Consider the following 27,519-nt stretch of genomic DNA (forward strand, 5'->3'; position numbering starts at 1 on the left):
AGAAAATAGATAAAGTATAGGCTGTGGTCTTGTTTTTACAATCTGTCTGGACCTTTCATAGAATCAAGTAAGTAATTCAATCCTTATCTGAAGATATATAGACTTTGCTCATGCACTTGATCAAAGAAGAGTCTTTAATCATTGAATATTTATGAGATAATACTTCCTTAACCAGTATTTTTAAGATGCTGGAATTTTCTGATTCTCTAACCCAAATTTTTCCAAAGTGTGTACTTCGGGTTCTTTGAGAGTTCAGACAAAATTAAACAGTTTCTTTACTGCCCAAATTCTCTGGCCTTTAATATATACTCAATGAAAATCTCAATTGTGCTGGTTACAGTTTATAGCATTTCCTAAACTTATTGGATAACAAGACCTTTTTTGACAGAACATCCTGAATATTTGGGAAATATCTCTACAGCCCAAGGTCTTGTTTGTCCTTTAGAGGCTGCATATTCTTCCACAATCAACACACTAACCATTGGAACAGTTGGGGGGAACATTTTAAAATCTCTTTAGCCAGTACAGTCACTTTCTCCTTGTCATCAGAACTGAAAGCATCCTGTTAACAGCTGAAGCATCCCTCTTACCTTCACCTTCTCTCTACCCTAGGCTCACAAGGGTCTCATTAAACATATCTTTCCCAACATTTTGTGGTCTGCACAAGCACCACATAGTAATAAGCACAAAACAATGATAAAATATAATATACCAGTAACCACTCGCCATCGAGTCATTCCAACTCATGGCAACCCCATGTGTTTCCGAGTAGAACTGCACTCCATAGAGTTTTCAATGGCTGTAATCTTTTGGAAGTAGATCACCAGATCTTTCTTCCGAGGCATCTCTCAGTGAAATATGTCTTTTGACATTTAGATTTGATTGAGGCATTAAAAAAAAAAAAAAAAACCATTGGCATTGAGTTGATTCTGACTCATGGCAACCACATGTGTTATAGAGTAGAACTGCTCCAGACAGAACTGCTTTCTTCGCTGTAATCTTTATGGAAGCAGATTGCCAGGCCTTTCTTCCACAGTGCTCCTGGGTGGATTCAAACTGCCAATCTTTCAGTTAGTAGTTGAGCACAAACTGTGTGTGTCACCCAGGGACCTGGATAAAGGCATTAAAACCAAGCTAAACAAACAGACAAAACCATGACTATAAAATACAGTGAGGGGTAAGAGAATCTTTACAAATTTAAAAAGTGGACCAAAACATTTTAGGAAGACAAATATACCACCCAACAATATTACTTTTATTGTTTTTGTTGTCTAAATCAAGCTAAAATGGCTAAAGCTATTTTAGTCATGGAACCACAAAATCTTAGAGGCTAAACTTAGAATCCATTATGTCAACCCACTAATTTTATAGAGAGGGAAATTGAGGCCGAAAGAGCTTACAAATCTGCCAAAAAGATTACCCAACTAGTTGTTGGTGGAGTCAGTTCTAGAATCCAGGTCTCCAGTCATTAGTCCAGTATAAATTTAACTATACTCTCCTTCCTATCCTCTAAATACGTGAATTTTATTTCCCTTAAAAGATATACACAGATCTTTAGGAATTATTTTTATCACACTCAGTGTTTTGAAATTGTGTTAAAAGGAAAACAAAATTAATATTTAAATACAAATCTGGGTCTAACACTTGAAATGAAACATTCACAATCTTGCCCTCCTTTAAGTTTCTGCCACAACACATGGAAACTGTTCTGAGGGAAAAGAGGCACATAAAGACATACTAGATGAAATCTTACCCCCAAAGCCCTAGAAAATAATTTTGGAAGAGAAAATGTATATTTTTGAACACTCCTTCATTCTGCATAAATTGTCACCAAACTTAGTGTAAACAATCATCACTAATGCTAGAAGGTTCAGAAAAATCCTGGTCCACATGTCTACAGTGGGTTTAGTTGTCTTAATTTAAGGTTTTTAATTTTTTTTTTGATGTAAAAATAACTCCTTCGTATTCCAATATTCCCTCAGTCTACATCTGTGCTGGTGACTACAGCCATATATGACGTCGTTGTTCTTGCTGCACAGGTGGTTCTGCTTTCATGTAGACTCACTGCCAAGCTGAGCATTTTGCAGCATGATGGCCATATGCCCACCACATGCCTTCCCCAACTTCAATGGGAAAGAAACGAGACTGGCTTTGGAATGACACATTGATGAGAACACAGTTGATCCCCTCCTGATAAAATGTCCTCTTATGTCTGGCACTGTGACTAAGTGACCCCACTTTCATGGAGCTGTAATTATAGCCTTTTTTACAAGATGAGCAAGTCTCTTTGTCTACCCGCTTCCTCCATAATAATTCCACACGGCACTTTTAGTCCAGAAAAATCAATGGAAGCTTAAAGAATAAGTTCTCTGATGTCATAAATTTAATAATTCTACACATCTGCTTCCAATTACTTGGATTTTTTGTTGCAGAGAAAAATAATTTTTGAAGGGTAGATTGACACATCTGAATATTAACCCTCTATACAAAATAACAGAATATCAGAGCAAAAAGAGACTTCCATAAGTGTGAAGATTTAAAAAAAAAAAAGAATCCTTTTCTCACAGGTAAGAAAAACAAAACCTAGGAAGAGAAATTAGTTTATGTAGGAAGAGACACCCATAGGACTCACTCAGTTGTTTACCTCTCCCCTAAATCAGACACGCGATGGTTTTCTGTGCCTGAACTCACACGGAAAGGTATCCCAGCATACATAAAATGTCAGAGTAAGACTAGTCTTTCCTCTAGTTGGTCACAAAGTTGCCTTCAGGATAGTTTTATGTTGATTGACTTGATCCCAGTTTGCCCTAGTTGGCTTTGTTTTGTTTCATTATTACCAGCATTCATTGGGCATTTACCATGGCCGAACACTGTGCTAGATCCTGGGACCAAACTGATAAACAGTACTGTCTCTTGACTTTAATAAATGACATTTAACCCAGGACAGCAGTCTTCATGTGGGCACCGTCCACAAATGGAAGACAAGGGTGAAGGACTGGCTTGACCAATGCAAATACATCCCAGCTTCGAGAGGGATAACTCAGCCCAGCTGATGTGGACAGCAGTGGTTATCAGCTGCAAAGGGCAGCACATTACGCCACGGTTCATAATTGAAGAGCTGGTAGAGGAACCAATTACACCCACCTTCCCTTTGTCTTAGGCCATGTATCTAATTCGAACTGACTCACTGGGCAAAGATAGACAAAACCAACTGTTAGAAATGAGATCATTTTCTTTTAAAAAAAATTCCTTTTATTTCTCTAAGTTTCCCTGGCATCAAAATACCACCAGGGAGTAGAGTGATTTAGGGCAAGTAGACTGACCTTAGATTCAATCCTTGGCTCTACCAGCACTAATTATGTTAACACTGGACTTCTCTGGGCCTTAGATTCTTGATCTGTAAAATTAGCCAGTTTGTTTGGATGCTCTTTGAAGGCTTTTTTATACCTAAACTTGGGTTCCATGTGGGATTGCCAGATTTAGCAAATAAAAATACAGAATAATGAGTTAAATTTGAATTTCAGATACACAATGAATAGTTTTTTAGTGTACGTATGTCCCACTCAATATTTGGGACTTATTTGTAATAAAAAAAAAATTCACTGTTTTTCTGAAATTAGAATTTAACTGGACGTCCTGTATTTTATCCACCAACCATAATTCTGTGGCATATTTGCCTCTCCAGGATAAAAATAAATATTACAGCCAAGGAGAAATGTTTGTTCTTGGGGGAAAGGTTATCTAAGTTGTTAATATTCTTAAGCAGATTTATATCAGAAAACATGGGCTCTACTGCATGGCTTGACCTGCCTTCATTGATTACACAGAATGGTTGTCACAGATAGGTGAGGATGGGGAAAAGGCTCCAGAGTGCCACTTCTCCTTCCCAACACTCAGCCCGATAGATGCCTGAACTCAAGTTTTCCAGGCACCACAGACAGGTAAACTTGGCAGTTTGAGCAGAAGAAGACAAAAGGAAGAACAATAGGGAGAGAAAAGAATAAATCTGAGATTGACTGTTAAATAATCATGAACAGATGATATTATGGACGGAATTGTGGCCCCCAAAAGATATGTTGAAGCCTTAGCACCCTGGTACCTATGAACATGACCTTGTTTGGAAATGGGGTCTTCGAAGATGTTTTTGGGTAAGATAACATGAGGTCATACTAGAGTAGGGTAGTCCTAATCCAATACTGGTGATGTCCTTATAAAACAGGAGAAGAGACACAAAGAGAGACACGGAGGGAAGATGGCCATGTGAAGACAGAGGCTGGGATTGGGAGTGGTGTGTCTACCAGCCAAGGAACACCAAGGATCTGCATCTGTCATCAGAAGCTAGGAGAGAAACATGGAACGTATTCTCCCTCAGAGCCCTCAGAAGGCATCAACACACCATCACACCACTTTCAGATTCCCAGCTTCCAGAACTGTGACGCAATGAGTTTCTGTTCTTATAAGCCAATAAATTTGTGGTACTCTGTTACAGCAGCCTAGGGAACTAACACAAATGAGTTTCAGAATACAGTGTAAACTCCAACTGGGGACAGAAAATGAAACCGCCAACAGAGTATAAGACATTGGTGGGAAAAATGAAGGCCTGAGAAGGCTGGTCCCCGAATCACAGAGGCACAAAGATCCTCCACATCTTGACTCTGTTTTCCCTATGTATTGATTTCATTCTCTGCTTGGTAAGAAATATATTTAGTGTTATTCCTATGCAACCAGAACAGGTTCATGTACAGAAATGAAAGAATCAGTTCTCAGAAGAAGAAAGGAAAGAGATACTGGAAGAACAAAAACCACAGAAACAAAATGGGCAAACTAAACTATCAAATTTCCCTGTTTATGACTGGAATTCTAGCAACCCAGTGTGTCAATACTGGCCATTTCATGCTAATTAGAAATTTTGATTGACTATTTTTATTGTTTATTAATTAAAGTAGGAAAACGGGTGACTTAATCTGTCAGTTTGTCATACTGTGGTGGCTTGTGTGTTGCTGTGATGCTAGAAGTGATGCCACTGGTATTTCAAACACCAGCAGGGTCACCCAGGGTGGACAAGTTTCAATGAAGCTTCCAGACTAAGACAGACTAGGAAGAAAGGCCTGGTGATCTCCTTCTGAAAATTAGCCAATGAAAACTTTAGGGATAACATTGAATTGTGGTGTTGGCAAAGAATATTAAATGTTCCATGGGCTACAAGAAGAATGAACATATCAGTCTTAGAAGAAATAAAACTAGAATGCTCCTTAGAAGCAAAGATGGTGAAACTTGTCTTGTTTACTTGGGCATATCATTAGGAAAGATCAGTCTCTAGAAAAGGACGTCATGTTTTGTAAAGTAGATGGGTCAGTGAAAACGAGAGAAACCCTCAATGTGATGGATTGGCACAATAGCCACGATAATGGGCTCAAACATACCAAAGGTCATGAAGATGTCGCAGCACCGGGTAATCTTAAATTGTATTACACATAAGGTCGCCATGAATCAGAGCTCACCTGATGGCAACCAACAACAACAAGAATTCTTTCATAAAGTTAATATTTTGGTGGATAAAGATTTTTATGGAGAAAAAGTAACAAGAATGGATTCTTGGATAAAATTTGGGGGACGACTGTTACAGCAGACATTTACTAAGAATCTTTCATGAGCCTGACACTGCACCACACATTGTCACAGACTTCTCAGCTAATTCCGACTTACTCTGTAAGGTAGATGTCACCTCTTTTTACATGAAGAAAGATTATATAAGTTAAGTGGCTTGACCTCGTTTGGGTAATAACAAGTGAGTGGTCAACCTGAGATTCCAGCCCAGACCTTCTGACTGCAAGTTCAATGCTTATTTATAAAAAATGTCTTTATTTCTTTTAAGGCAAAGAAGCCAACCTTCTAATGCAAAATCTGAACAAGTTGCACACACCTGAAGAAAAGCTTGATTTTTTATTCAAGAAGTATGCTGAATTGGTAAGATTTTTGATTGGCTCTTTTTGTAAGAAAGATACATGCTGTGGTTTGGGTTGACAAAGGGGGGCTGTTACTTTTTCATGTACATCCTTATAACCCACGGCTGGTTACCTCAAATAATCCAAGTCTAGAATTTATAAAAATAGAATTTTTTTTTTTTTTTTTTTAAGGAAAAGAAAAAGACAAACTGAGGAGTAAGAGTAAAATGGAAGAAGGATAGAGTTATAGAGTGTATATAATTTTGGGGATGGGAGAGAGAAGTATAAAACCAAAAACCAAACCATTGCCAGTGGAGTTGGACTCATGGCAACCTTATAGGGCAGAGCAGAACTGCCCCATAGGGTTTCCGAGGCTGTAAATCTTTATGGGGAAGCAGACTGCCAAATCTTTCTCCCACGGAGTGGCTGGTGGGTTCCAACCGCCAATCTATGGGTTAGCAGTGGATGGGTTACCCACTGTGCCACCAGGGCTCCTTAGAGAGAAGTATAAATAATTTAAAATTGTGGATATATCAAAGTTCCTTTTAGCCTTGCAATAAAAGAGAAATACACCCAGTATAAGGATAAACAAATCTTCAATCTTCCATTCAGTTCTTATACTCAGGTTTTTTGAGGGAATCCCCTCAGGAAGGCAGAAGTTTGAGTTAACCCCACCCCTCAGCTTGGGACACATTCTCATCTGGTCTGGCCGACTGATTGATTGATGGATCCTCTTTGGCCTGCGTTCTTCTCCTCCTTCCCGCACGACGCAGTGTTTGATGTGGATTGTTTCATGCCTGGTTCTGGGTCCTCCCTCTCAGTAAGTTAGGACCGCGGAGAGCAAGGGAAGCCATTGCCAGGTCATCAGAGACTCCATGAAAGGGACTGTCCACTCGCCAGTACTCTAGGATTGACCAGTTGGAGACAAGGGGAGGGCTTCGTAGGCCAGCATCTCCGGTTTCCATGAACCCTCACAAACACCTGCTGATGTGAGCCTGAAGCGAGAACAGCACACAGCGACGTCTGTGCCCTACCCTGGGAGAGTTTGAGCCCCACAGCTGGGAGGCGACGTACTTGCTAGTGAACTTAGACAGCGTCCTTCTCTTTCACTTCTGCTTCTTTTCTTTAAAAAAATTTTCCCACTTATTTGTTTCCTTTGGAGAAACAGTGACAGGAAAATGAAATTTAAGTCCATGTACGGCAAAAGAAAAAGAAAATTCCTCCAGCCGGTGGGTTGAACTGCCCCCAAGGCAGATCTACGTGTTGCTACTAAAGCTTAAGGGTCAGGGTCTCTCAGATGCATGGGCTGCCTCGGAAATCCTGGAACTAATTTTCCATTGTTAATTTTATATTTTTTAAAGAGGGCCTCCAAAACTGAATAAGCTTCAGTCCCACAAACCCTTCAGAACCCTGCTTGCATCTCTCATCCCTGTGGATGGAGTAGAGTTTAATGCGTGACTTGTTTTCTTTGTTTTTCCCTCTAACTTCAGTCCTGTAATTCCCTATTTGTTTTCCCTCCTTTCCTCCCTTCCGCCTTCCTTCTTTTCCTTCCTTCCCTCTCCCTCCCTCCCTTCCTTCCTTCTTACTTTCCTTCCTTCTACCTTGCTGTATCTGTTATACTGAATTGTCATGCAGTAGACCCAGAAATATTCTGAAGCCCTCAGTAGCTGATTGCTTAATTCTGCCAACAATACTTTTTAATTATTTTTTAAACACACAAACCACATGATGATGATATAAGAAGAATACTGAATACTTGAAACAAAATTACCTCTAATTCTACCACCTAAATCACAAATTTTTTTTATACACATTCCTTTCCTGTTCTGCTATGTATGCAGAGATAATTTTTATGACAATTATCATCAGAACCAAACCCAAACCAAACCCGATACCATCGAGTCGATTCTGACTCATAGCGACTCTACAGGACAGAGTAGAACTGCCCCAACAGAGTTTCCAAGGAGCGGCTGGTGGATTTAAACTGCCGACCTTTTGATTAGCAGCCAAGCTCATAAAGTACATATAAATTTAGTATCTTCAGTTTTTGGCTCATATTGCAGACATGTTTCCGTGTAGTTCATAGTCTTCATAATTGTATCTTATAAAAGCTGTGTCATATTCCATTAAGAGGCTGTATCCACTGGTTCTCTAATCTGGGGACATTTAGATTCCTTTTACTGTTTGCTTTACCGAATATTGCTGCCGCAAACATCATCATACACAGATTTGTTCCTTCTCCTTCTTTTTTATGACTTTAGAGAAAAGTTCTAGAAATGGCACCACTAAATTAAACAGTATGAATGCTTTTTGGTTTTTAAACTTTATGGCCACATTTCTTTCTAAAAGAGTGGTAGAAATTTACAAAGCAAGCATCAATGTATCAACTGTCTGGCAGCTTGTTTAGCACTGGCTATTATCCATCTCATAGAGACTCATAGCAACCCTATAAGACAGAACAGAACTGCCCCACAGGGTTTCCAAAGAGCGACTGGAGGATTCGAACTGCCCAGCTGTTGATTAGCAGCCGTAGTTCTTAACCACTGCACCACTATAGTGTTCTTACGAGTCGAAATTAACTCGAGGGCAACAGGCTTTTTTTTTTTTTTAATTATCCATCTATTAACAATTTCAATGCCATAAAATAAAGTAGATATCAAAATAATATCTTTCCCCAAAAATTTGGTCCCCCATTCTCATCTATCCATACTTGTTCTTTTCAATGTTTCCATCTCATTTCCCTTTTGTCCTTTCCGCTTATCTATTCATATCAAAGTCATTCACGTTTAGTTTCTAGTGCCAGGTTCTGTACTTGGCTGGACTAGGCATGCTGGACTAGGCATTCTGGACTAGCATAGGAAGCCATTTACAATACTCCAGCCCCACAGCAGTCCGTCGGAGTAGAATCACTTCTCCAGCCTGCTCAAGATTTTCTACTCATACCCCTAGCTAAGCAGTCATCCCCATAGAGGTAATTTTTCAAGACAGCCTACTCAATTCAATCCTTACTTACTATACTTTGGCATTTGTATTGTGTCCTATAATAAACTTTAAGACTCAAAAGATCATTCTAGAAAAAATAAACAAGAGAAAATTGACCAGAAATAAATAAATAAATTACATTTCCTTTTCAGATAGAAATAATTATGAGGGATTTCACTTTTTAACTTAGATACCAAAACCTATTTCTTTGCTCACTGATTTGGATATTAATATAGAAAATGTCTGAAGTATGTGTTAACATAGAAAAACCATCAAATTCCAAGCTGCAAATCAAACTGCCATTCTAGCTCACTCATCCTTACAGAATCTGAATCCTGTAATATTATCTACCATTTTATTCATTAATAAGTAAGGATAAGTTCATTAATAAACAAGAACACCTCATGACTAAATTAAATGATCTACTTTTTTAAATTTCCTTAACTTTAATGTAGTTAAAACAACATCACTAGTACTATTTTTATTTGGTACTTGGCATTAATTTTACTTTTTTTTTTACTTACTAGCAAAAAGGACTGTGAGAACAAGAGAAACTGCAGATAAAAATCCTATATGCCTGTCACAATAGTACAGAAGAACCATGTCTGAGTGCGTTATTAAACCACAAAGCCAGCGTTTGACTTAAAGTTGACTCAGTTGCAATGTTTGTTTTCAGTAAGAAACCCCCCACACATTCACTTTTCTGAAGTTTTTAAACAAAATTAGTCACTCACTAAAGAAAATAATAATTATCAACAAGTTAAGGGTTTTTATTTTAGAGCAAAGCAAGACAGACCTAGCTAAATTTTAAATTTGTATGATCTTGCAACAAAACTGAAACATTAAATGATCCATGAGGAAGAGCAAAATATCTCTCTTTCAACTAATGAAGGAGCCCTGGTGGTGCGGTGGTTAAGTGTTCAGCTGCTAACTGAAAAGTTGGCCATTCTAACTCACCAGCCACCCCTTGGGAAAAAGATGTGGTAGTCTGCTTCCGTAAAGACTACAGCCTTGGAAACCCTATACAGCTGTTCTACTCCATCCTATAGGTTCGCTGTGAATTAGCATCGACTCAACAGCAACAGGTTTGGTTTTTTTGGTTTTCAACTAATGAAAAGTGTGCATATCCTCCTCCACACTCATAAATCCACACAAAGCAGTACTCCCCAAATAGGGGCAATATTACTCACCAGTACATATTAGGCAATGTCTGGAGATTTTTTTTGGATGTCACAATCAGGGGTGCTACTGGCATCTAGTGAGTAGGGTCCACGGATGCTACTTCAACAGCCTACAATGCACAGCTCCCTCTGGCCCAAACTGTCAATAGTGCTGAGGTTGAGAAACCCTGTCATAGGGTTTAATCTATAAAATGTAGAGTCTAAACCATAACGGCAGTAACAGTAATAACAATACAGTATATAAATTTCAAGAGAGGACAATACATTATTTAAAATCCATATATAAGCACAAGGAATTTCACTCCTAACGACTATGGCGCAAAATGAAAATATCTCATCTATCCTATGAACACAAATTTAGCAAGAGAAGCACGTAATAAAATATCATTGATTTTCCAATTGAACCTCAAACAGGGTATCAATTTCAACTGATATTTATTGTAATATGAACCTAGTTTTTCCTGATGCTAATTCCCACTGGTAAGTAGAAATTGCTCATGAGTATGAAGATACTGCATCACTATGAATACCCCTGGTTTAATCTGGCAAGGGTTTATAATGGTCATTTCAGTGTGACAAGAGGGAGGGAGGAAACGATTAGGATAAGATGCGAACTGAAGAAAATGTGACATTCTTATTTATCTACTAGTTTAAAAAGAACAAATGCTTTTTCAAGACAGAGAAACTGAGACACGTCAGGGCTCATGTGACGTGTGTACCCATTTTCATCAAGCTCTGTGAGACACCAGGAACACCTGGGATCCAGAAGCATCCAGGGGCTCCTCAGGGCTTTTCCTTTTGGTTGGCCAGCAAGGTCATTATCAGGACCAGTACCTACCTGGCTTATGCACCATTCAGGCACTAAAAGAACTGAGTCTAGCAGAAGAAACAGCTCTGGACAAAGGGCTGCAACTTGAATATGGTCACACTGATTGTTAGTCTAAAATGGACTCCTAGAATCTGTTAGTCTCTGCTGGCTCCTGGCGGTTGATCCCGATGCTTCCCCCACCATGACTAGAACCCCATGATAAAGTTGCCAGACTTAGCAAATGAAAATACAGAATACCAAGTTATGTTTGCATTACAGATAAATAACAAATAATTTTTTGTTAGAAAAATATACCATGCAATGTTTTGATTATACTTACTAATACACTTCCTAAGAAAATTTTAAAAAAACAAACCCATTGCCATCAAGTCAATTCTGACTCATGACAACCGTATGTGTTACAGAGTAGAACTCCTCCATAGGGATTTCTTGACTGTAATCATTACAGAAGTATATTGCCAGGACTTTCTTTCACAGAGCCACTGGGTAGGTTCAAATCACCAACACTTAGGTTGATAGCCAAGTGCAAGCCATTTGTACCACACAGGGACTTTCTATAGAAAATTATTCTTTATTAATCTGCAATGCAAATTTAACTAGATAGCCAGTATTTTAACTGGCAATCCAACGCCAGAACTTTAGCATCCCAAGATGGAAAGCACATGGTAAGTTGGTTCATCTTACGTACCATCCTAATACCTTAGTTGTGGCTGCTAGACGAGTGTGAGAGGAACTCTGGGGCCCCGCCTGGCCGCACAGAAGCAAGTGTCATGATTTATTCTCCATAAGCATGGAGAGGGTTGGGATGGGTGCAGAGCAGGGCATGTTGCAGATATTTGCCATTCATGTCATTGGGTTGGGCACTGGCTATTTCTGAAGACTTGATGAAAAACTGTCCATGCTTAGTTAGTCAAGGGGTACTTTCTCTTCTTCCTCTTTCTCACAATCCACCCTAAAGCCCAAAATTATAAGAAAGAGGACTTCATCTTCTCTTTACCAAGAGGCCTCTTTTTTCTTGTTTGTTTTTAAAAGTGGTTGCTATAAGTTTATTTTGAGAAAGAATTGTGGGAACTAAATGCAACCCAAGCAGTCAACCTGTTGACTATTTCCTGTCAAGGAATTCTCGTGAATTCTGGAAGTTTACAGATTCTAAGAAATGCCTTTCTATATCGACTGGCATTCATTTGATAGAGTGAAGAAAAAAACTCTCTCTAGACTACCAAAGGAAACCCTGATGGTGTAGTGGTCAAGAACTATGGCTGCTAACCAAAAGGTGGGCAGTTTGAATCCACCAGGCGCTCCTGGGAAACCCTATGGGGCAGTTCTACTCTTTTTTTTTTTTTTTAGACCACCAAAAAGATCAAAGTAAGAAGATATCAATAATAATGATAATAACATAAATAAAGAAAGCACCTATAAACGATCTGCTCTAAAAATTATGAAAACCTCAAAGGTGACATTTGTGAAGTTCATTTGCTTCCAGAGGGACAATAATAATAGCAAAAAATGTTTCCAGACAAAGATAGAGTAATCTTTAAGTCTTTCCTCATTTGCTCCTTTCTATCAACTCAGAAGAGATCTCTGCCATTTTCTTTCATGTTCACACCCCCACGTCTAGCTGGAGGAACATCGCACTGAGCAAAAGAAGTTAAAGCTCCTACAAAAGAAACAAGTACAAGTCCAAAAAGAAAAGGACCAGTTACAAAGTGAACACAGCAGAGCTATCCTCGCTCGCAGCAAACTGGAGAGTCTGTGCCGGGAGCTGCAGAGACACAACAAGACTCTGAAGGTAGGTGTCACATCACAAATAACACACTTTAGTGCATACTGTATAGACACAGGCCTCTGCCACTCCTGGAAAGAGTATAAGTTTGAGAATCAGAGAGTCTTGGATTGAAATACTAGCCCTGCCACTTGCTCACTTGTGATCTTCAATAAATTATTTTACCATCCTGCGCCTGTTTCCTCATCCATAAAATGGGGACGATATCGACTCCACTGTGTGGTTGAGGAAAAATTAAAGGCGGTCACGTAAGTGCCCACACAGTACCTGATACAGAGTAGACCCTTAATAAAATTTGTGCCGTTCCCCTTACCTTTATTTTATGTTGAGTGTATTTGTTGTTTGGATTTTTTTTTAAGGTAGGCTTTAGTTCTGTTTTTTAGAATATAAATTTGTACCAACTGAGCACTTTTTGTGTCTATAAGGAAACTTGCATGACATGAGATGAATTGACACACAGCTAATTGACATAATAAATCGAGATTGAAGCTAAAACGTCAATAGCCATCTGAAAAAAAGAAGCTACTTGACAAAACACTGAAGCTCTTCAGACTTAATTATTGACCCTTAAAATAATAGACTGATCACTTCATTCAGTCTGCATGGGTTTCATTAATTACAGCGAAAGCCTCAAGCAGTGTGATTAATCTGATTACACGAAGACACTAGCTCCATTCAATGAAGCAAGATGCAGGGTTCTCCAAGATAATACTGTATCAGTCTATAGTCCCCCTCCAGCTGAAGATCCTGGAGCTTTTGACAAATAATAATTAATTAGACACCAATATTCCCGTGAGGTGGTTATTATTACATGTGTTTAAAAGGAGATGGATTAAGAAACAGATGAAATCACTGCTAAATCTGTACAATGAGTTAGGAAGAAAAATAGAAGAGGATGTTGGCTCTTCGTTTTCCAATTGTTTTTGATATCTGGGAAATGGGAGGCCAGTGCGATGAACTCTAATGCTCCAATAACAAGTTTTAGGAGCCGGGCTTCTTGTATCTCTTCAGTGATTGCATAAGGACAATGAGAAACCCAGACTGCAAGGGGGTCTGGGGATGGGAGCATCATCTTCAACTCAAGATGTGTATTTAAGTGATAAAATTCTGAGTTTACGTAAATCCCCTGGCTTTCATAATGTTATACAGTAAGGAGATGAAAATTAAATCAGATACAGTGAAAAGATTTAATAAACCAACAAAAATATTTGAAGAGCGGAATGATACCACTTGTTCCCTTTGGGTAGCATTCAAAGGCAGAATGATGGAAGCAGGGGGAGACCCTATAGGTATATCCACACACCCTCAGTAATGGCTCAAGTTATTGGCAACAAAATTAATTAATTAATATAATTAAGTACCATTATTGCACCAGGAGTTGTGCTAAGTGCTTTACATATGTTGTTTTGTTTTCGTCTTTACAACAACGCTATGAGTTAATGATTTCCCCATATTATTGATGAAGAAACTGGCTATCAATTTAAATCAGTTGTCCAAGGTCACACATATTTTAAGCATTAAAATCAGGACTGGAATTCAAAATATTTTCTTATTTCCCCTCTGATTTCTTCATCAACCCACGGATTACTTAGAAGTGCTGTTTAATTTCCCAATATTTAGGGTTTACCTAGATATCAGAGACCTGGTGGTGCAATGGTTAAGCACTCAGCTGCTAATCGAAAGGTTGGGGGTTTGAATCCACCAGCCACTGTATGAGAAAAAAATTTCAGCCTAGGAAACCCTATGAGACAGTTCTACTCTGTCCTACAGGGTCACTATGAGTCAGAATAAATTCAGCGGAACACAACCACCACCTAGATATCTTATTGTTATTGACTAATTTAATTCTGTGTGGTCAAAGAACACACTCTATATGATTTCAATCCTTTGAGATTTTTAAGACTATTTGTGGCCCGTCATATGGTCTATTGATGAACACTATGTGCACTTGGAAAGAATGTCTCTTCCTCAGATGTTGAATGAAGCATTCCATAAATAACAATTAGGTCTAGATCATTTATGTCTTTACTGAATTTTTGTTCAGTCATTCTATCAGTTGCTGAGGAATGGATGTTAAAAATCTCCTAGTGTGATCGTGGAATTGTTTATTTCTCCTTTTAATTATGTCAATGTCTGTTTCATGTATTTTGAAGTGTTGATATTAGGTGTACATACATTTGTGATCATTATGTCTCCCTGATGACCATTTTATCATTATGAAATAGTCTTAGGTAATACTCTTTGTCTTCTATGCTTATTGTTTGCATTGCTTCCATCTGCTTATTTTCAACCTGGGTCTTTATACTTAAAGTGCATCTCTTGAACACAGCCTACAATTAGGTCTTGCTTTTTTGCTCATTCTTACAATGTCTGCCTTTTAACTGGAGGAAAGTCCATTAACATTTAATGTAATTATTGATGTGGTTGGCTGTAAATCTACCATTTTATTACTTGTTTACTGTTTGTCACCTCTGTTTTCTGTTCTTTTCCTGCCTTCCTTTGTATTATTTGAGCATTTTTAAACTCCATTTTATCTCTTGGCTTTTAAAATTATGCCTTTTTGCCTTATTAGTAGTATTTTCTCTGTATTACTTTATACATTCTTTACTTTTTACAGTCTACTCAGAGTAAATACTGTGTCACTTCACATGTAGAAACTTTGCAACTAAATAGGTCCATCTATTCCTCCCATCTTTAAGAGGTAATTGTCATATGTGTAACATTTACATACATTTATAAAACCAATAAGACAATGTTATAAGTTTCGCTTTAAAAGGTCATATGCATCTCTTTAAAAATTAAAAGACAGAAACTGTCTTTTTTTATTTACCCAGATGTTTACCATTTCTGGTATTTTTCATTCTTTCTGAAGGTCTGAGTTTCTGTCTGATATCTTTTCATTTCAGCCTGAAGAACTTCCTTTTCCTTACAGTACAGGTCTGCTGGGGATGAATTCTCTTAGCTATATTTTATCTTTAAAGTGTTTTTATTTTGCTTTTATTATTTACAGCTATATTCCTTTGTATCCGTTCTTTTTTCTTCTTTCTTTCAGCCTTTTATAGATGTTGTTCCATTGTATTCTGGCCTCCATAATTTCTGATAAAAATCAGCAATCATTTGAATTATTGTTGCTTTGTATGTGATATGTCATTTATTTCAGGCTACTCCCAAAATATTTCTCTTGATCGTTGGTTTTCAGAAGTTTGACTGCTTTATTTATGCCCAAGAGTGGTTTTCTTTGTATTTATCCTGTTTGCTGAGCTTCTTCTATTTGTAAATGTATGTCTTTCACCATATGTGAGGAAATTCCAACCATTATTTCTTCAAATACTTTTTCTATCCCATTCTATTTCCTTCTAAGTTTTCAACTTCATATATATTAGACTTTTTAAATATTGTCCCACAGGTCCCTGCATCTCTCTTCATGTTCTTTACCAATCTTTTATTTTAATATTGGATCATTTCTATTGATCTGTTTGCACATTCACTGACTCTTTTCTCTGTCATCTCATTCTACTCTAAGCACAACCAGTTTGTTGTTGTTATTGTTTTTGTTTTAATTTCAGGTATTGTAATTTTTCAATCCTAGAATTTCCATTTGGTTATTTTTATAGCTCATATTTCATTCATGACATTTCTTCTTTTTATTCTTTGAGATAATATATTCTTTTACATCATTAAGCATAGTTATAATACCTATTTTAAAATTCCTATCTGCTAATTCCACATTTGGATCATTCTGGAAGAGGACTCCACTGGGACTGAGATCGGTTCACATTTTCTTGGTTCTTCATATGTCAAGTAATTTTAGATTGTATCCTGGATGTTGTGACTGTTATGTTGTGAAGAATCTGTATTCTATTCATACTTTTCTGGAAAATGTTGGGTTTTTTTTTTTTTTTTTTTAAACAGGAAACTTACAAACTCTGTCTCTTGGGCAGCAGCTCAAACCTCAGTTCAATTCTTTTTCTCCTTAGCTGTGCTGCTTTGAGTCTTCCCTGAATATGTGTGGTTCAGGGTCAGTCAGAAATTTCAGCAGAGTTTATTTACAGAATTTGGGATTCTCCCTTTCTGACCCTCTCTTTACTGAGAATCCCTCCTCATCATCCAGTAGCTGTAGTTACCTAGAACTCTGTACTCTCATTCTTGAGAACAGAAAGATGATGCGTTTTCTATGAAAATTTTACCCACCTTACAGCTGCCAACTGGAGTCTGCTGCTAAGCCAAAAGCTGTAAAAAAAAAAAAGGCGAAATTTACAACATGCTATTCTCTTTTTACACGTGTCCACTTCCATCCAGAATATTCGTAATTTTGTTTACTCTCCAATGCCTTTAAGAATTTGTTCCTTGCATTTTGTTCAGAGTTTATCATTGTTATCTGCAGAAGAGTCGGTGCAGTATGAGTTTACTTGGCCATAGTAGAAGTAAAACAGCCTAAGTATATTTTAATCTAAATTCCAGGTACTAGGAACTTGGGAAAATACAAAAAGTGAACATATACCCAGGTTGTTTCCGCCACTATAAATTTTAAATTTTACTATTCTTTATTGAAATTGCTTCCTCAATGAGTCAAAAAAAAAAAAAAACCCACAAAACTTTATAATTTAAGATAATTTAGAAAAGGACCAGTGAAAGTCTGCGGCATGGACTTGTTTCAAGAAATGCTACATATATTTGAAGCAATAAATCGGAGCCTCGAACTATACTGAAAAAGAGCTTCCCAGTAAAAGACAGGTCAATGTTTCAGGGAACATGTTTTTAGTAAAGAAATAAACAGTGATTGTTATCAGCATATCCCAGAATTTTAATGTGGAAAGGACTAGAGGAATCATCTAGTCAAAACTACTCATATTACTGTCTATAAATGAATAATTCACTGATTCATTAAATAAACATTTACTGAATGCCTATGGATTATGTGCCAGGCACACCGTCAGTTCTAAGATACACTATGATGCTTGCAGTTTGTTTTCTTAGTTATTTCAGACTTTGCCCCTCAATATTATTCATATTATTAATTTTCACTATGAATAAAGTGTTTGCTAAAGAAAAGAAAATTTTATCTCAGACACTATCCAAATGATTTCAAATTCTTTTTCAATGAACTCAAGTTTTATAAGATTTTGTAGACTCATTTTTCTCCCATTGAAAAATATTATGATGTAAAATGTAAGATGACATTTTGTGGGCCATGACTCGGGGTTATAATGGTTTGACATGTGTTTGATGCCATCCTAACACCTGTCTCTTCTTATTTGTAGCCAGCTGCCAGTGAAGAACTCGGTTTCTTAGTAGTATGAGATGGTTCTTTCATTTAATCATTCATTCAGGGAGGGAACATTTATGAATGCAAATGGCATTCAGGTCAAAGTCCGTAGTTCTATGATTCTGAACTTGCTGACTTCTAAGCTGACCAGGAACAATGAGGAGAAAATCACTATAATGTATATATTCAGTTCTTCTGAGCTGATGCCCACAAATCACTTTTTAATGAAATACGTATACTAGGAAGGTTCCTAGGTGGCACAGTTTGTGCTTGACTGTGAACCTAAAGGTTGAGGGTTCAAATCCCCCCAGCAGTACTATGGAAGAAAAGTCCTGGCAATCTGCTTCCATTAAGATTACAGCCAAGAAAACACCAATGGACAGTTTACTTTATAATACATGGAGTCACCATGAGTCAGAATCAACTTGACAGCAACTAACAACAACATATAGCAGCTGTTCTCATCACAAAGTTTGAAGAAATAACATCTCATAAAGTCCTTCATATTAGATAGTGCAGAAAACTTCTATAACATCCTTAAGAAGTTGTCATTCAGTAAATGTTTATAAAATGAATAAAATATAATTCTGATATCAGAAATCACATCAAAATTAGAGAAAGTATTAATATTGTAGAGGAAAGAGGAAACCTAACAATAAGTTAAAATATTTCCAGGGCATATATTTTCAGCATCAGTTTTTACTTTTGATCACATTATTCTACTATCATGGTAACGATTTGCACAATTACTTCTGTTTAAATATTATTTCTCTTTTAAAAAATCCTGTTACATAATTTGAACTTGGTAGGCAGCTAAGTGCAGTATAATTTTACTTGCCAACAATGAAGCAAGCTTTCATATTAACAATTAATCAGAACTGAAAGGAATCCTAAAATGTCTGTATCACTTGTCAGCACTGCAAATGTCTTTATCTTTGATATGATGTCACAAGATTAAACCCTTTTATTCTCAAAGGATGGGGAGAACAATCAAAAAGTAAACAATTCTCAGTATAGAAATGGAGGAAATTTAGATACATTGTTAGTGGTTAACAATGAATGAAGAGTTTTGATTTAGGAGAAAAGAGAACAGAAATGATACAAAAGTTAATTTCCAATTCTTCAATGTTAACAAAGCAGAAGAGGAAAAAATTAGATGTTTCATTTTAGACTTAAAGAAGATTCAAAACTTTATATTGCTTTCAGATTCAAAATTTACACTGAACATTTCAATTACCCTATGTGACACATGAGATAATTGTTCTTTCAGACAGAAATAAAATAACCAGCATATTTTAAAAGATTGCCTTTTATATTTTGAATCGCTGTAATTGCTCCATAGCTAGCTTAGTTTCCTTATTTAAACTTTTTAATGAAAGTTTTTTCTTACTAAGAACAAGTTTATATTGTGATCATTTATATTTACAAAACGTGGGTAATACAATTATCTAGCTAATATGCCGTGGGTTTTATACATACCAAACCAAAGTAACACACAATCTGTCTCATCAATCAGCAAAACTGAGTGGCCTTTTGTGCAGGCCACAGACAAGAGATCAAAACCATGTGATGTGTGTTTGTAAGAAATTGCTGCCGTTCATTCACTCGGCAGGAGACCTGTCATCTTTAAAACAAGCCTATTCATCACCAACTATCAAATTCAAGGCCCTCACAGCTGAAACCTTCGCTCATACATTTATTTTGGGAGCTGAGCGCCGCTGGCTCTAGAAAGAACTGTGAAAAACACACCCGACTTACCCAACTGACTAATCTCCCTTCATTGACCTAATCCTGATTTCTATGAATCCAGGGTGACTTTAAACCAGCATCACAAAATATTTGGCTTGTTATCCACAGGAGGAATCCCTTCAGCGGGCACGTGATGAGGAAGAGAAAAGGAAGGAGATCACAAGTCATTTCCAGAGCACCCTGACGGATATCCAGGCCCAGATTGAGCAGCAGAGTGAGCGGAATATGAAGCTGTGCCAGGAGAACACAGAGCTTGCTGAGAAACTGAAGAGCATCATCGATCAGTATGAACTCAGAGAGGAGGTGAGAGCCACATCAAACAACTTAGAAAACAACAGAGATCCGGATCTGGGCTGTGAAGGTGGGGAACTTGGTAAATGAGAGAACATTGTGGCCAGCCCTCTCAACTGATTGATATTTTGAATTGGATTTTTATTACAAACGCAAATAAAGACAGATGGTGTTACAAAATACCTAGCTGAAAAGTCAGACAAGATTTCTTCAAAGTGGAATCACTGCAAAGCAAAGGCAGTAAATAGAAAGTGGTAGGCCATGGGCACAGTTTTCTTTAAAAGTTGAACTTCTCAGCCTTTTTAAAAACCTCTTTATATAACCCCCAAAATATCTCACACACTCCCTGTTAAAAATCACCATGTCATCTAAATTAAGGATCTATATTCTATATACCTCACCGCCGATAATAACATTATTGATAATGTATTTATTATAATAAGAAAGGTATCATTTGTTTGGTGCTTAATTTGTGCCAAGCAATGTGGTAAGTACTGTACTTTACACACATTACATCATTTAATTGTCTCAAGAAGCACAAAATAATAATGTATTATTAACATGTTATAGATGAGGAAGCAGAGGCCTCTACAGTCACAAAAGCCAAAAGATTTTTACTTTCAGTAATTTACATTTGGAGGAATATAAAAATCTTTTGTTATCCCAAAATTATAATATTTAATATGTTTTTAAACTCCAGATGGGACCCCCCACCAAGCCAGGAGTTTGATATACCCTATTCTTTTTCCCAAGGAGCCCTGGTGGTACAACTGTTAAGTGCTAGGCTGCTAACTGAAAGGTTGGTGGTTCAAACCCACCCAGTGGCTCTGAGGGAGAGAGACCTGGCAATCTGCTCCCATAAAGATTACAACCCAGAAAACCTTATGGAGCAATTCTACTCTGTTATGTGGGGTTGCTATGAGTCAAAATCAACTCAACGGCACCTAACGACATTCTTTTCCCCAGACCCTCCCAGGTTTTAAAATCTCTGCTTTAAAATGTAACAACATAGTCAAAATGACTCTTTTGGCTAAGATTTTATCAGGAAAGAAACTGAGCCAATAGCATTTGGAAGCGGCAGTTAGGTGAATCAAGAAACACCTCGCAGTGAGTCATAACATCCTGCTACCATTTTATCTTGTCACGAAGATCAACCCAGCTCCAGAGCGGAGGTTCCAGACTGAAGAGGAAGGGAGAATAAGAGCGAGCTAGAGGGAAAACATCCATACTCTTCAGGGAGATCTCAGATGGGACATCCAGGACAGGTCCTGATATCCTAGTTCTATATTCCTGGGACTGGTCTAAGGGTAGAAGTACACATGTCCCTTTCCATTGGGGAACTCCTAATCACCAAGAAATCCTCCACACTGAGATCCAGCTGGTAGCTTCTCTTTGCAAAGCAAGTTAAGGGGCCTCTGAGTGTAGAGGAAGCCGCAACCTATTTGCATTTCAATTCATCTGTGACCCTGCGCAACAGAGTAGAATGCAGGGGACTCCCTCCCAAGCCTCAGGCCCCATGTTGGCGCCCCAGAGCTTCCTCACAACCTTTGAAGCAAAAACTGTGGAGGAGAATTCACAGTGATAAATTGTATTAATGTAGTGATTAAAAATGGTTTTATATTCATAGAAAAACCCAAGATACCTGGTGATCATGCTATAAACCAAAAACCAAACCCACTGCCATCAAGTCGATTCTGACTCATAGCAATCATGCTGTAGTTGCTGCAATATATATCATTACCTGCTGTCTGGCATAATAAATAGCATCATATGTAACAGTTGCCAAATTTACAAAAATAACCTAGGGAACTTTTGCCATTAATACTGCTAAACTTTGGCACCCCCACCTTTGTGTAATGCAAAATGTAGGGGACTTCACCAATTTATGACTTTAATATAAGGCATAAATGATGCCAGTGCATTTATTTCGTCTCTTTTTTTAAATCTTAAAAGCTAGAGAATGTATGCTCATGAGAGTATTATTATTATTATCATTATTACATTTTTCAAGTACCAATGACAAACCAAGCTTTATGTGTGTACTTTGTCTTTCCTTAGCATCTGGACAAAATATTTAAACACAGAGAATTGCAGCAGAAGCTGGTGGATGCAAAACTTGAGCAGGCGCAAGAAATGATGAAGGAAGCCGAGGAGCGACACAGTCGAGAAAAGGAATATGTACTTATCATTTTAATCAGTGTGCATTTCTGCTCTGCCTTAGTGTTGGGAGAACCCCTGAGAAGGTGGTTTTGACAACTATCAAAGTGCCTGTGCTTTGGTGGAGAACTACATTTGCTAGCCAGTACAAGGCATTATGCCTACAGTATTTTTAACATAAAATAGTCATTCATTCAGCAAATACTTTTCAAGTGCCTATCATATGCTAGGGAGCACTGGTGGTTCACCTTCCATGTGGGATACCAGGGTTCGATTTCTGGCCAATGTACTTCAAGCACAGTCACCACCCATCTGTCAGTGGAGGCTTGCATGTTGTTATGATGCTGACCAGGTTTCAGTGGAGCTTCCAGACAGATGGACTAGAAAGAAAGGCCTGGGAATCTACTTCTGAAAATTAGCCAATGAAAACCCTATGGATCACAATGGTCCAATCTGCACTCAATCATAGGGATGGCAAAGGATCCAAAAGCATTTCATTCTGATATGCATGGGGTCGCCATGAGTCAGGGCCACCTCAACAGCTAACAACAATCATATGCTAAGCACCATAATAGGTGCTGAGGATACAGTAGTGAACAAGACAGAGAAGGGCTACCACCCATCATGGAGATTAGAGTTAAACAAGGAAGAGACAGGCATTGAACAAGTAAACAAACTATGAAGGGTAATTTCAGATAATAATAAATGCTACTAGGGAAATAAACAGGAACTGAAAAGGAAGAGGCAAGAGAGGACTTACTTTAAGATGAGTGACCACGAAGGCCTCCTGCAGGGGAGGATGCCTGAGTGGAGACCAGCCTAATGAGAAGGAGCTGCCAGGTGTGTAGTCAGGAAGTCCCCAGCCTCAGCGTCTGCAGCAGGGACAAAGGCCTGATGCTGAAACCAGTCTGGTGTTCTCCAGAAGTAGGCAAAGGTCAGGGAAGTAAAAGTATGTTGACCAAGTGGGAGAAAGTTTCAAAATGAAGTTGGAGCCAAATTGTGCAGCTTTGCAGGGCTTGGAAAGTAATTTTGATTTTACTCTAAATAGAGTAGGGAAGTGCTGGGTAGTTTTAGCAAGGGAGGTGACATGATATGCTTTGCATCTGTAAAAGATTAATTTGGCTTCTTGGTGTAAAATAGACTAAAGAGACACGAGTGAAAGCAAGAAGATAGTTAAGGATGACTGTAGCAATCCAGATGTGATAGGACGAGGGGTTGGAGTAGGGAGGTGGCAGCGAAGAAAGAGAGATGAAGTTGCTGAAAATTAAATTTTCAAAGTAAAACCAAGAGGCAGTGCTGATGGGCTAAAGATGGTGACAGCGAGGAAAGGGAGGACCAAGGATGACTCCTAACATTTTTGGTTTAAGAAACCAAGTAGCAGTGTTTACTGATACCTCACTAATGCCAAACTCACCAAAACAGGTGTAAGGCCATCCTACAGATGAGAGAATTGAGGCTTAGAGAGGATGTGCAGCTTGTTTAAAGTCACACAATGCAAAGCGACCAAGATGTTTTTCAAACCCATGTGCGTCTATCTCCAAAGCTCAAGCTCTCTGAGACAGTACCTTATACTCAGAGGTGTGTCTTCAAGGTAGACCTCATGTCTGTTGCTAGGGGTAGAGGGAGATTTAAAACCAATTATTCAGATTTGGCCATTTATTATTCGGTCATGAGTTTTTCATTTACCTAAAATCAGCCCAGAATCACTTTAATTATTATTAATTTCAAAAATAATTTCAGTTTTCCATCATGGCAAAGAAACGTAGAATTTCAGAGCATACAACCTGGCATATATTCAATATTTTCAAATTAGAAGTCCACATGTTTTTAAGAAAAAGATTAATTTATTAAATCTATCTATAACCTAGCCTTCAAAGTAAGAAATAAAACATTCCATTATTATTCAAAATCCAAGAAAATAGATACTCCATAATTATCTTCTTAGGTAAATTATACTTCCAACGGGAAATAAGCAGCTTCACTGTATAATATATGAGATAGTACCATGACAGAGGAACAACTGGGCAAAGGTTCATGGGGATTGGGGGGGAAAAGTGGGGTGACCTATCATTGGCAAAGAAGCATGAAGCCCAATTTTCCAACCATGGTTTAGCAAAACAGCAGATATGAATGAAAGAGAGTTAGCTCCCCTCAGCTTTTTGAAGCTGGCCACCTCCCTGGCTTCCAATTCTGATATGTCGTTTTGAAAGTGGTGAGATGTCAAAACAGATCTGGTGTATTTCCTCACCCCAAGCAGAATGGGCAGCCGCTGGCCTCCCTCGCTGTCAGGGGCCTTCCTCAGGACACACTGCACAGCCCCTCAGTGCAGCAGGGGAAGAGCACCCTGCCCCCGCACCTTCAGATGGCCAGAGTGAGGACTGCAGAGCTTCCAGTGCACAGCTGCCCCAGGCCTCTCATACAGATGCAATTACACTTCTAGTAATTAACCTTCACTGCACCTCTGAGAGGCATAAAGGAACATAACCAGCTGCATCTAGTGACTCGGATTCCTACGACTCCATGTGTGTCAGAGTAAGGACTGCGCTCTAGAAGTAGATGTTCTTTGAAGACACCTCTGGGTAGACTAGAGTCTCAGCCTTCCAGTTAGCGGCCACGTGCCTTAACCACCTGCAACCACCCAGGGATCCTAGAGCAACAGAGTTGTCCCATTTTACAAATGGAGAGACTGGGCCACGGGAAAAGGATAAACTTGGATAAGGAAAAAGATGCCTTCAAGTTTTAAAAAATAATAATGTTATTGTTGTTTGGTTGTTCTGATTACAAAAATAATACATGAACCTTGGGAACAATTTTTTTTTTAATAAAGATAAAAAAAAGAAAATTCAAATCACCCTATCTTGAAATGCAATAAATACTTCTTAACTGGCGAGCACCTGGCTGACTAACCAGATTAATCCATGTCCGTAAAACAAACTGACAGATGCCCACAGCACATTAACTGCCTGCAGCGAGTAAGCAACAGTAAGCAACGCTCTGGATTGCCTATACCCGTTAGACCCCAGCGGGTAGATGGAGTTTAACCAAGAATCAGCTTTTCCTCCTGTATTAGTTTCCTAGCATTACTTTCCCTATATTACTTTGCCATAGCAAAGTACCACAAATTGGGTGGCTCGTATAAGAACAGAAATTTATTGTCTCACAGTTCTAGAGACTAGGAGTCCAAATTCAGGGGGTCAGCTGGGCTATGTTTCCTCTGAAGGCTCCAGGGGAAGATCTTTTCTTGTCTCTCCCAACTTCTGTAAACCTAGGTGTTCACTGACTTGCAGCTGTAGCATAACTTCATAGTCTCGCGTAGCCGTTTTCTCTCTGTCTGTCTCCTGTGTTCTTCTCTTTTATAAGGACACCTTCAGATGAGATTAGGATCCTACTCTACCCTACTCCAGTATGACCTCTTTTTAACTGATAATATTGTCAAAGACCCTATTTCCAAACAAGGTCACAGTCACAGATACCCGGGGTTAGGACTACAACATATCTTTTTTCGGGACAAAATTCAATCCATAACACCTCCCAAATTTTCCTTCCAGTTACACATGTTCCTGTATTGTGTAAATCAATAGAATGATATAAACTGATGAAATGTGCGTTTAGAGTTGTTTCTTTGAAAACTATGTTCAATGCTTTGAAAGCTTAGATGAAGGCAAGTAGTGAAAAACAGTTGTCAAATTAGGTGTGAACAGCCATAAAACATAGCTTTTAAGAAAACTTTAAAACTCTAAAAAAATTACTCATTCGAGTTGCTTCGCAAGTATCTTTAGATTCTAGCACTATTTAAAAAAAAAAAAGGGAAATCTTAGATGTCACATTATGGATGTGATTTTTATCAAAAGACAACTCTGAACTCCAATCAGAAGATCCATACCCAAAACAAAGACCACAGCCCTATATCAAAAGACTGACATGTGAATGAACACTTTTATATTTTAAGTTAACATAACATATTTTTAAATATGTGTATGTTGCTTTTATGCCTAAAACAGCTATTTCAATGTAATGAATCAGTTTCCATTTCTGACCGTGTTAGATACAAGGGCCTTGACCGTATTTCAAGGGCTGTCTTGTGGGAGAAGAATGAGACTTATTTTGTAAATCTTCAGAGAGCAGGATTTGGAACAATAGGTCAAACTTCTAACCTAGTGTTTCTCAAAACATAATCTGTGGACCACAGATATCAAAGCTGCCTGGGGAATTTGCTACAAATGCAGATTTCGATGCCACCCTATACTTCATGGATCATGTCCTCTGAAAGGAGTCTACATTTTAACGTGCTCTGTTGGTGATTCTGATGCATGCTATGATGGCAAACAGTGGTCTAGGAGAAAAACTTTGAGCTTAATATAAAGGAAGCAGTTGCTCACACAATGCCCCAGGATTTCCTGGTGGGCAGTGATGTTGTGGAGATGTTCAAGTAGAAGCTGAATGATGGCTGGCTAGGATTGCTAGATAAGGTTCCTGAATTTGGGGAGAGTTGAATATTGTGTGATGCATGCTTGAGTTGGTGGCTATTTTTCCTTTTTATTTTTTTTTTTCATTAAATCAAGTAATCTTATTTGAGAACTCAATTTTTTAGATCAACTATTGTCTCACATTTCTTAGATTCTTTGCAGAGTTCCAAATATTACTTAATAGGGTTAATGAGCTAAAATACTGAGTTTTACAAATTACAACCAAGACAACTTGACTTTCTTCCCATGCATCTTCTTTTCTCACAGCTCCTGAACCAGGCAGCAGAGTGGAAGCTTCAGGCCAAAGTGCTGAAGGAACAAGAGACAGTCCTACAGGCTCAGGTGACATGGGGGTAGACTGTGCGTGGGATGTGCTTTCCTTACTCTTCCCAAGTAAAGAAGTCTGTAAGCACAGGAAGTCTGCAGAAGCCCTTACATGTGGTAGGGTAAGGGAGACAGGAGTTGGAAATGAAGAGTAACTTCATATTTATTATGTAAAATAAAAGCACAGTATTATATCTAAGCAGAACAAGAAATGCTCTGTGCCAACAACATCCAGTCAAAAGGTTTGTTTACATACAAATATATCAGTTGCCGTAGAATTGATCCCAACTAATGGTGACCCTACATGTGTCAGAGTAGAAGTGTGCTCAATAGTGTTTTGAAAGGCTGATTTTCATCAGTAGATCACCAAGTCTTCTTCTAAGGCACTTGAACCTTTAACTTTTCGGTTAGCAGCCCAAAGCATTAACCATTCACACCACCCAGGGACTCCTTACATAGAAATGATGGCCCCCAAATCGTCAGTTAGAATAAGTAAGCTGGTATCTAGCTTTCCTTCAGTGTGTTCATATTTCGTCTCTCTCTCCT

At 38.2% G+C, this 27,519-nt stretch overlaps 1 protein-coding gene across 1 annotated transcript in view; it reads left to right on the plus strand.

The window, feature by feature from the left end:
* The window catches only part of TXLNB (taxilin beta), a 43,728-nt gene that overhangs the window by 4,273 nt on the left and 11,936 nt on the right, over positions 1-27,519 (plus strand). Inside the window, exons 3-7 of the mRNA XM_004368871.3 lie at positions 5,876-5,967; positions 12,556-12,726; positions 19,844-20,038; positions 22,085-22,204; positions 26,917-26,991. Of these exons, the coding sequence (XP_004368928.1) occupies positions 5,876-5,967; positions 12,556-12,726; positions 19,844-20,038; positions 22,085-22,204; positions 26,917-26,991 (653 nt within the window). The remainder of the gene's footprint in view (positions 1-5,875; positions 5,968-12,555; positions 12,727-19,843; positions 20,039-22,084; positions 22,205-26,916; positions 26,992-27,519) is intronic.

This window comes from Trichechus manatus, unplaced genomic scaffold, assembly GCF_000243295.1.
Source record: "Trichechus manatus latirostris isolate Lorelei unplaced genomic scaffold, TriManLat1.0 scaffold00002, whole genome shotgun sequence".
NCBI lineage: Eukaryota > Metazoa > Chordata > Mammalia > Sirenia > Trichechidae > Trichechus > Trichechus manatus.